Source organism: Macaca thibetana, chromosome 7 (genome assembly GCF_024542745.1).
Source record: "Macaca thibetana thibetana isolate TM-01 chromosome 7, ASM2454274v1, whole genome shotgun sequence".
Lineage (NCBI taxonomy): Eukaryota > Metazoa > Chordata > Mammalia > Primates > Cercopithecidae > Macaca > Macaca thibetana.
Genome location: NC_065584.1, coordinates 76,210,424 through 76,220,382, shown reverse-complemented (window position 1 = coordinate 76,220,382; position 9,959 = coordinate 76,210,424). Strand labels below are relative to the sequence as shown.

General features: G+C 36.3%; 1 protein-coding gene across 8 annotated transcripts in view; it reads left to right on the top strand.

The window, feature by feature from the left end:
• Nucleotides 1–564: 564 nt before the first annotated feature.
• The window catches only part of NUBPL (NUBP iron-sulfur cluster assembly factor, mitochondrial), a 310,030-nt gene continuing 300,635 nt past the window's right edge, over nucleotides 565–9,959 (top strand). For 7 of the 8 annotated variants that reach the window (XR_007727517.1, XR_007727515.1, XR_007727518.1 and 4 more), the window contains exons 1-3: nucleotides 565–732; nucleotides 1,218–1,365; nucleotides 4,212–4,246. Coding sequence is in view for 3 of the 8 variants with exons in the window: in XM_050798332.1 (XP_050654289.1) it covers nucleotides 625–732; nucleotides 1,218–1,365; nucleotides 4,212–4,246 (291 nt within the window). In the remaining 5 variants the exon portion in view is untranslated. Of the gene's footprint in view, nucleotides 733–1,217; nucleotides 1,366–4,211; nucleotides 4,247–9,959 lie in introns of those variants that run through there. The other variant, XM_050798334.1, reaches the window with a different exon arrangement.

Here is a 9,959-nt window from a genome sequence, read left to right as displayed (position 1 = left end):
TCTTCCACCAAGATAAATTCCACTTCCTTACTCAAGTTCCTTCTTGAGCAAAACTTGCTTCATCAGATTTGTTTTCTGATTTAGGTAAACTTTTTCAAGTCTAGTAAAGCAACCTGCCCTCTCTTTCAGGGAACTGTCAGCAACACAAGCCGTGAATACCAACGCAAAACAGACTCTCACTGTAGATCACACAGGAAAAAATAAAATAAAAAGATAAAATCCTTAACAGTGGTAGTATTTAAATGACCATATACTGCTTAATAAGAAATCCTGGAGTCATTTTCAAGTTCCCCCATTTCCTACTTTTGTTAAGCTGGGTCAAGTCTCTTTAAACTTTCTCCGTTTTCTTGTCCATAAAGAGTATACTAGCAAGTCTTCTGCCTACCTCGGGACTTCTGTAAGGATCATACGAGATGTTGTATATGACAGCACTTCACAAACGTTTAGTAAAACGCTGCAAAATATTTGTAGCTGGCTATAAACAAGATGATGCAGATTGGGTTCTTGAGCGAACAAACCAAGATCGGTTGCTAGGAAGAGAAAGCCGAGCGTTGCTACGTGACGTCATCACCCCGCGCCACCCGCGACAGTTTCCGGGCAGGGATCACAGCCCCGTTCCGAGTCATGGGGATTTGGCGGCGTCTGCTGCTTTTTGGTGGGGTGTCGCTCCGGGCTGGTGGCGGGGCCACTGCCCCGCTTGGGGGAAGCCGAGCGATGGTTTGTCGGCGCCAGGTCCGTGGTGCTGCAGGGCAGGGGGAAGCGGGCTGACAGAGATGCTGGGCTGCAGGGCTGCCTCAGTTCCAGAGACCCCCAATGTGCTGAACGTGCCTACTTTTCAGGCAGACCCAGGCTGAGGCGTGGCGGGACTTGAAACACAACGTAGATGTGGTATTCTACATTGCTTTCTTGGTTTTGGGTTATTTAAGCAAATAGATAAAAGAAAAGCAAAACACGTGGAAGCCTTATCTCCGTAAAGAGGCAGCGTTTTTGCATTTTTAAACGTTCAGCGTATCCTTGTAGAAAAATTTCAATTTAAGCCATATGTCTTTACAATTGTTATCAGTAGAAGTAGGTAAATGTCTCCAAAGTGGAGATGAGCAGAATTAGAAAAGAAAGCCCTCTTAATTGCAAACCCCAGATTGTTTTTACTTTTAAAATGTGATGATGGAGATGGCTTATTTAAAACGGCTTATTATTATTATTATTATTTTTTAAAGTTATCTGGCGCCGAGAGTGAGACCCTAAAACAAAGAAGAACACAAATCATGTCCCGAGGACTTCCAAAGCAGAAACCAATAGAAGGTGTTAAACAAGTTATAGTTGTGGCTTCTGGAAAGGGTGGAGTCGGAAAATCTACTACAGCAGGTATTATAGGATATTAATTCTATTCCTGATTCAGAACTTATGCCAACTGGTAGGTGCACACTATTAAAATTATAGTTTTGTGTTTTAAAAATGTATTTGTGAAGTTCCTAACATCTGATTCCTTAGTTTCAGGAGTTGGTAGCGGGTAGACGCTTAGATTTTGGAGTTAGACAAAACTAGGTACTAGCTGGGTCTCCTACCCCTTAACTCAGGAAAAAGTTGCCAGATTGTGCAGCAAATCTTCAGTTCACTTAACTGTAAAATGGAGATGATAACTTCTTTCATAAGATGGTTATTCAAATTGCACAAGCTAACCACTTAGCTTAGTGTTTACTAGTGTTCAATAATTGGTTGCTGTTATTTTTAAAACATCTAGTAACTTTTTTTTTTTTTTTTTTTTTTTTGAGATGGAGTCTCCCTCTGTCACCCAGGCTGGAGTGCAGTGGCGCAATCTCTGCTCGCTGCAAGCTCCGCCTCCCGGGTTCACTCCATTCTCCTGCCTCAGCCTCCCAAGTAGCTGGGACTACAGGCGCCCGCCACCATGCCCGGCTAATTTTTTTGTGTTTTTAGTAGAGACAGAGTTTCACCGTGTTACCCAGGATGGTCTCCATCTCCTGACCTCGTGATCTGCCCGTGTCAGCCTCCCAAAGTGCTGGGATTACAGGTGTGAACCACCTCGCCTGGCCTATTAGCTCATTTTTTCCCCATTTTTATCAGAAGGGAATTGTGGAAGAATTTGTCAGATGTTTTGAAAAAGTTAAGATTTACCAAATGTTGTATTTGTGGTAGATCCCTAATCCATTACTATTTGATAGACACCATATTGTTAAAAAAAGATTAATAATCTGTTCTTAATGAATTCATGCGCTATCCTGCACATTTTTCCTTTCTTTCCTAAAGATTTACAATTGATCTAGTTGCTTTTAAAATTTAGAAGCTCTTAGTTTTTGGTTCTAGAACCTACGTATTCCAGTTTCTTGAAAATTTGGAGTACACTTTCCAGTTTTCAGTGGTTTGAATCCTTTTACATGCTCTGTGATTACTTGAACTGGATAAGGATGGAAGGTGTTTTCATGATTGTAGCCATAAGTTCTTTGGGTTTTGTAATTTGTTGGGTCTGTAGGCTGGCACTTGTTTAAGATTGTTTATTATTTTTAGTTGGAAGATGATCTGTTGCCATGAAATGTGAAAGCATTTAAACAGGAAAATGTATGAGAAAGTGTACATGTAACACTTAGTGGGTGCTTCAGTAAATGTCCCTTTCTCACTTTTTTCTGTTAACATTATGCCATCTGTCCCGAACAGCTGGCCCATACTTTTTCGTAACAGCTCAGTGAACATATCTAAATCTTAAAAATAGATTATTTTTATGTAACTCTATTGGTATTATTAATATATTTCCTTTACTTATATGTATTTATTCCTGCCTCAAACTACTTCAAAATACTTCCTATTTGAATATACATGCTAGAGCTGTTTCAGATTAGAATGATGACATTTGACTAATACAAATATGCTCAGTGATTCTGTTGTTTAAATGTAGGAAGAACCTAACTCTAAAATGAATTAGCCTCTGAAAGTTTCTGCCTTAAAGTTGGATTATGTGTAACCTATCTTGTACCTGAAATTAAGAATTTTATAACTTATAAAAATGAATTTATCAAGTCTATACCCTAGGCTAAGTATTTTACGTACAATATTTCATTTAATCCGGATCACAGTTATGAAGTAGGCATGGTTTTCATTTTATAGAAGAGAAAACAGACTTATGGGTAAAATAACCTACTCAATAGTACACAATAGAAGGTGGCAGAGCTGGGATTTGAACCAGGTCTGCCTGAAAAACTTATGCTCTTAACTAGTTTGAAGAAAATAACCCTGACATAGTTTATACTGTTGTTCTGTAGGGAAATGTGATTCACATTATGAGGGCCTATTTGTTGATCAGTTTTTGAATTGTGTTACTTTTGGAATTCTCTTCTCAGATGTAGCATATTCCTATTGCTGGGCTAAAGCTGGTTTTGGGACTACTGCTTTCTTTCTTTATGGGATTCATCTGGGATTCATTGGCATAAGCAGTTTGGGAACACATTTTACTCTCTTACGTTTTACACTTTTCCCTTCCCTCTGTGCACAGTAGTCCAACCTTTCATATACATGAGTATTTATGAATTAGATACTTGGAACTCCTGTAATACCAGCATTTATTTTTAAAAGGCAGTAGGGGCAGGATGTGGTGGCTTATGCTTGTAATGCCAGCACTTTGGGAGGCTGAGGTGGGAGGATTGCTTGAGCTGGGGAGTTCGAGACCAGTCTGGGCAACATGGCAAGACCCTGTCTGTACAAAAGAAAAATTAGCTGGATGTGGTGGTGTGCACCTGTGGTCCCAACTCCAACCTGGGGGACAGAGTATACTAATCATAAATGTAAGGCAATGAGATTGTGTACATTTTTAAAAATAAAAGGATAATTTTTCTATAAAATATGCTTTTGAAAATAATTGAATTATATATTCTGTTAACATGATTTAAAAAAACTAAGTGGATTATTTGAACAAAATTGTAACAGAAATGGATTTTTAAAAATGTTAGTTTTGGGGCATGCATGCATTATTGCATTTATTGGAAAATTACTTTTTTATTTTTCTTTTTACTTTGTGTGTTCCTCCATGTGCTTGCTCTTTACAATTAAGGGATATATGTTAAAAATTTATATGCTTAGGTTATTACATGAAAATATTAAAATTACATGAAATTATTAAAAATTACATGAAAATATTAAAAGATAAAATGAATTTTAATAGAAAGAAAATTACTAAATTCAATGACTATTTTTGTTTCTTACAGTGAATCTTGCACTTGCACTAGCAGCGAATGATTCGGTAGGTGTTTATTAATAGAAATATTAATTTATTAAAATGTTTTTAAGGCAATGATAAAGAGCATATTGGTGTTTTCTATTTACTCTTGTCAGAAGCTATAGTGTAGTTGTAGTGAGTTGCATATCTTTAAGGAGCTCAATGCTGCCATCACTACTGGTTACATTTAATAATAATAATGTATTTAAGTGTTGACCATATATTGTTTGTTATATATCCCACAAGAGGCTTTGATGTTCTTTATATCCTAAACCAATTTTGCCTTTATGATTTACAGAAGCATTATTCTGGGTTCAGTTTTTAAGTGTTAGGAATTAAGTTTTTTTAAGGGTAAAGATATTCTAAAAGTAGTGCATATCCGTTAAAACTATTCAAATGGAATACATGTGTAATATAAAACTGAAAGTTTATGCGTTCCTTTCAGTTCCAGAGAATTAACTTAGGTTATAGTTTTATGTATCTCCTGTCAGCTCTTCCTTTCTCCATATAAAAATCTAAAAAAGTGTACATATATGTGTGTGTGCATACATCTTTCCATGATGTGCCTCATTCTTAATCGCTGCTGGATTAATGGTCAATGGTAATATATTTAACCAGTTCTCATTTGATGAAATATTTAGGTTGGTTCCCATTTTTTCCCTACTCTAAATGATGCTATGGTGGAGTTCTTATATAGTATTCTTATATACTAAGTGATGACATTTTTGTAGGATATACTCCTAGGAGTAAAACTACTAGGTCAAAAGATATTCCCACTTTAAATTCTACTCCTAAAAGTTTGCTTGTAAAAAATTTCAGTTCCATTCTTTCCCTTGTCAGAAGAAAAAAAAAATTCAGCTATAGTCTATGGGAGTATCCATTTTTCATAGTCTCATTATTGTTAGATGTTATCTTTTTAAATATTAAAAAAATAAAAACATTGAACTTATTTGCAACTCCATAAATTATCAGCTACTTAATGAAAAGGCACACACGTATTTCAGAATTGATTTTAATTTCTCCTTCCTATTCTATAGAACACAGGCAAGAATCCATACCTATTTTATAGAATGCAGGCAAGAATCATTTAATATGTTTAACTGTGGCTATATTACTAACTTATTTTCTACCCTTACTATGTAACTTCAGTTCCTAATAAATAGCACATATGAAAAAATAATGTGTGGTACCTCTATAAGTATGATATCAATATATGGAGTCCAGAATCTGCCAGACCCCGGAACTAGACATAGTTATTCATGTCTTCTGATGCTTGGCTGTATATTTCTGAAAATTGCAAACTAATAGACAAGATTTATAATATTTTGGTTATGTAAATTTTACTCACCATAGAAACAGGTAGCATAAAAGGACTTTTAGGGAAGAAAATGTAATTATGTTTCTCTAAAGTTGTACTTCTAGAAAGAGAAGATTCCAATGTCAAGATCAAATTTTTCCTTAAAAATTTTTTTTTCAACTTGCTTCCTTTTATGGGGGACCAACTTTCATGTATCCCATCTTGTCCTCTTTCTTGAATTCTTTTTTTGTTTTTCTGAAGGACGTCCTTGAGTCCTTATATAGTTTGGTAGGCAGAACAATGGCCTGCCAAAAATGTCCACATCCTAATTCCTGGAACCTATAAATATGTTAGTTTTCCTGCCAAAAGGAACTTTGCTGGTGTTAGTCACGCCAGCAAAATTAAAGATCTTGAGATGGGAAGATTATCCTGGATTATCTGGCTAGGTCCACTTAAAGATCCTTACAAATGAAAGGTGGAGGTAGGTCAGACTTGATAAAAGAAGGATTCAATCCACCATTGCTGGCCTTGAAGATAGAAGGGGACCACTAATCAAGGAATGTAGCCAGCTTCTAGAAGCCAGAAAAGACAAAGAAACTGATTTTTCCTTAAAGCTTCCAGAAGGTATGTAATTCTGCCAACACCTTAATTTTAGCTCCTTGAGATCTATTTGGACTTCTGTGATAGTATTTTATAGAAGTAGGAAACTAATACATATAGGAACTAAATTTGCTTGTTTCTTTAATTTCCAAAGGTGTCTTTATCTTCGTTATTTGATAGTTTAACTAGATTCTAGTTAACTATAGAATTCCAGGTTCAAAATAATTTTCTCTCTGAACTTTGAAAACAACATTCCATTTTCTTCTAGGATGCTAATGAAATGTCTGATGCTAGTCTGATTCATATTCCTTTGTAATAACAAGTGGGCCGGGCGCGGTGGCTCAAGCCTGTAATCCCAGCACTTTGGGAGGCCGAGACGGGCGGATCACAAGGTCAGGAGATCGAGACCATCCTGGCTAACACGGTGAAACCCCGTCTCTACTAAAAAAAAATGCAAAAAAACTAGCCGGGCGGGTTGGCGGGCGCCTGTAGTCCCAGCTACTCGGGAGGCTGAGGTAGGAGAATGGCGTAAACCTGGGAGGCGGAGCTTGCAGTGAGCTGAGATCCGGCCACTGCACCCCAGCCTGGGCGACAGAGCAAGACTCCGTCTCAAAAAAAAAAAAAAAAAAAAAAAAAAAATAACAAGTGTTTTCCCTCTCAAAGATTTTAAGCTTTTCTTTATGTCTTTTACGTTTAAAAGTGCCACAAACATGCGTCTAGTTATTGGCTTAACCTGCGTGGAATTTGGCCCTGCAGTATCAAGCTTTGAGTATTTTTCAGCATAGGAAAAATTTCTTCTGCTCATCGATTATGTTTTGTGATGTGTTTGTTCTGTCTCCAGAAACCTATTAGGTAGCTACTGACCTTTATGGTTGTTAATTTTTCTGTCATATTTTGATCTCTTTGTCTTTTGCTCTGTGTTTTGAAAGATGTCTTGAGTATTTTTCACACTGCTGTATTGGACTTTAGTTGTTATTAGGTTCTTCTGATTTTGTTTTTTATTTGGCAATTATATTTTTTTCCAATTTTCCAGAATTATTTCTTATTTTCCACTTACTGTTCCTAAAAAAAGAAAAAAAAAGGTTGTGCCATTCTCTTGAATCTCTCTGAGGATGCTAATTGGAATTAATAAAAAGTGTTTTTCTTAGTGACCTCTACTTACTTAGGATGGTTCTTCTAATGTGGCTGTTGACCAGCAGGATCAGCTTTACCTGGGAACTTGTTAGACATATAAAATCTCGAGCCCCACCCTAGACTTACTGAATCAGAAACTGTGGGGATAGAGATCTGCAATCTGTGTTTTAACCATCCCCCTAGGCGATTTTGATGCATGCCAAAGTTTAAGAACCATGGATCTAGAATTTTTAACTTCTAATCTGCTAATGTCACCCTCTTTTGTTTTCTAGTGTAGTTATGGTTTTATTTAGTTTTAGACTATTTTGTTTCCTTGTCATTTCAATGGAATTTGGAAGAGAAGGGAGATAAACATATATGTTTAGGCAATCTTATTGAGATAAGAGCCAGAAATATGTTTTTTTCCCTAGTAATTTTGATGACGGCACTTAGTTACCCTAGAAAAAGGACCCTGTCTTCCTTAAGGAAGGAAACAGGGAAAATTCAATGGGTAGGAAGGTAGATACATTTGTAGGTGCGGACCTCTTTTAATTTGGTTATCATTGCAGTCAAAGCTTTGAGTCTTATAGACAATGTGAAGTAACTATGTAATAAGGGATCAAAGGATGAAAAAAAACAGTTAACTCATTTCCTGTTTAGAGGAAAAAAGTACAGCTCGCTGCCAGCACTCATTTATCTTTACATAAACATGCTCTTTGAGGCTGAACCAAATCTGACTGATTTTCAATGTGAAAATAAAACAGAAAAACTCTTCTTGGAGTTATTTCTAAACAGTACTAACATTAGAATTGTCTGAATCATCAGAATTGTCTATTTTAGAAAAATTGGATTCATCAAATGAATCTTTCGCCAACAACTGTTTGAGGATGATATTAACATCACACTTAGGAATGGTACGTTTTCTAGGATTTGACATTTTCAGTGATTGAGAATTACTATATTTTGTAAATTGAAATGCCACTACTAAAAACAGAATGCTATAAATAGAATGATGTCTTTTGTTTCCAAAGTTGATATACTAGAATGATGTGAAAATAATAATAATAAAAGCAAGATGTTTCATGGAGTGACAAGATCTTATAAGTTAAGGTTGTAGGCCTAGGGGAAACAGGTCCAGGAAGTATTCATTTTACTTTTCATGTTGTACTTAGTAATATCTGAAGTGGATTGTGTAAGCCCCAGGGAGATTTGCAAGACAGTCCATTGGGATGTAGACAGAACATTTTTCTTTTCTATTTGAATTAATTTTTATCTTAATTTTTGTGTGTATATACCTTATATATGGTATTAGTATAGTAGCTCTAATATAATGTATAAACAAATATATTAACATTTTGAGGATGTATGCCCAAATACCTTTTAAAAAACTGATTGGGGTACATGATCAGAAAAGTTTGAATGTCACTGGTCTAGGCTAAATGAGTTTCTGGGCTGGACTGTATGCCCAGTTCTAAAGAAGACTACCTCGTGGATTGAGGTTTTTTTTTTTTTTTTTTTTTTGAGATAGGATCTCACTCTGTTGCCCAGGCTGGAGTGCAGTGGTGTGATCTCAGCTCACTGCAACCTCTGCCTCCCGGGTTCAAGTGATTCTCACACCTCAGCCTCCTGAGCAGCTGGGATTACAGGTGCCCCCCACAATATCCAGCTAATTTTTGTATTTTTAGTAGAGATGGGGTTTCACCATGTTGGTCAGGCTGGTCTCAGACTCCTGACCTCAAGCAATCTGCCCACTTCTGCCTCCCAAAGTGTTGAAGTTACAGGCGTGAGCCACCGCGCCTGGCCTGCAGTGAGGTTTTAAAAGCAGTATAGGAATAGGGTGTAGATTTTTCCTGCCTTTTCCTTGCCTTTTGTACTTTCCTTTGAGGATGTGGATGGGTAGTATTGCAGAGCAAAATCTGGGGATCATGTGTACTATGCATATAAATATTGCAACCAATGGTGTGCCTGAGCCAGTGCATACTGGCTTGTGAGAGCCGATTGTTAAATTTTCGGTGAATTTTGCAAACCAACTCATGTTGTTAGCTTGAAATAGGCCAATGATGGGAATATTTAAACCATGGAACTTGGCAAACACTGAAAATCATGCCCACTACCCCAAGCCAGTTGTTAGACATTTAATGGTACCAACTGATTGTACATATTGACAGCCTTATTTTTTGATTTTTCTTTTTTCTCTTTCTTAAAAACATCCTTATTATGGATCTCATTCTTTTACGGCATAAATTTGATGCACAGTATGGAAGAGCACTGAGACTGGGAGAGGGAAACTTGAAGACCATCAGAAACCATTGATAAGCTCTGTGAGATTCCTAAGTCAGTTCATTTGAATTCATTTTAGTTCAACAAACATTTATTGAGCACCTCTAACACTCATTGCCAGACACTGGGGGAATATAAAGAAAAATAAACATATACTGTGAAAGCTCATAGCCTGCTCAGATTACATTCACAAAAGTGTCTAGTATATATAAATATGTTGTATATTTATATAAACGTATGTCTGTGTGTATGTGTCTATATTTTTTTGGTATATAGTTGAAACTGGTTTAATAGTTTCTTTTGTGAGTAAGAAAGTTTAATTAAAGCAACATTTAATAAGGTTTTATTAAGATTGCTTCATAACAAAGTAGACACCAGTGTGCTCTTAAAGGTTTTATAATCTGATGAAGACAAAAGGAAGACGAATGTTTTAAAATGATGAGATAT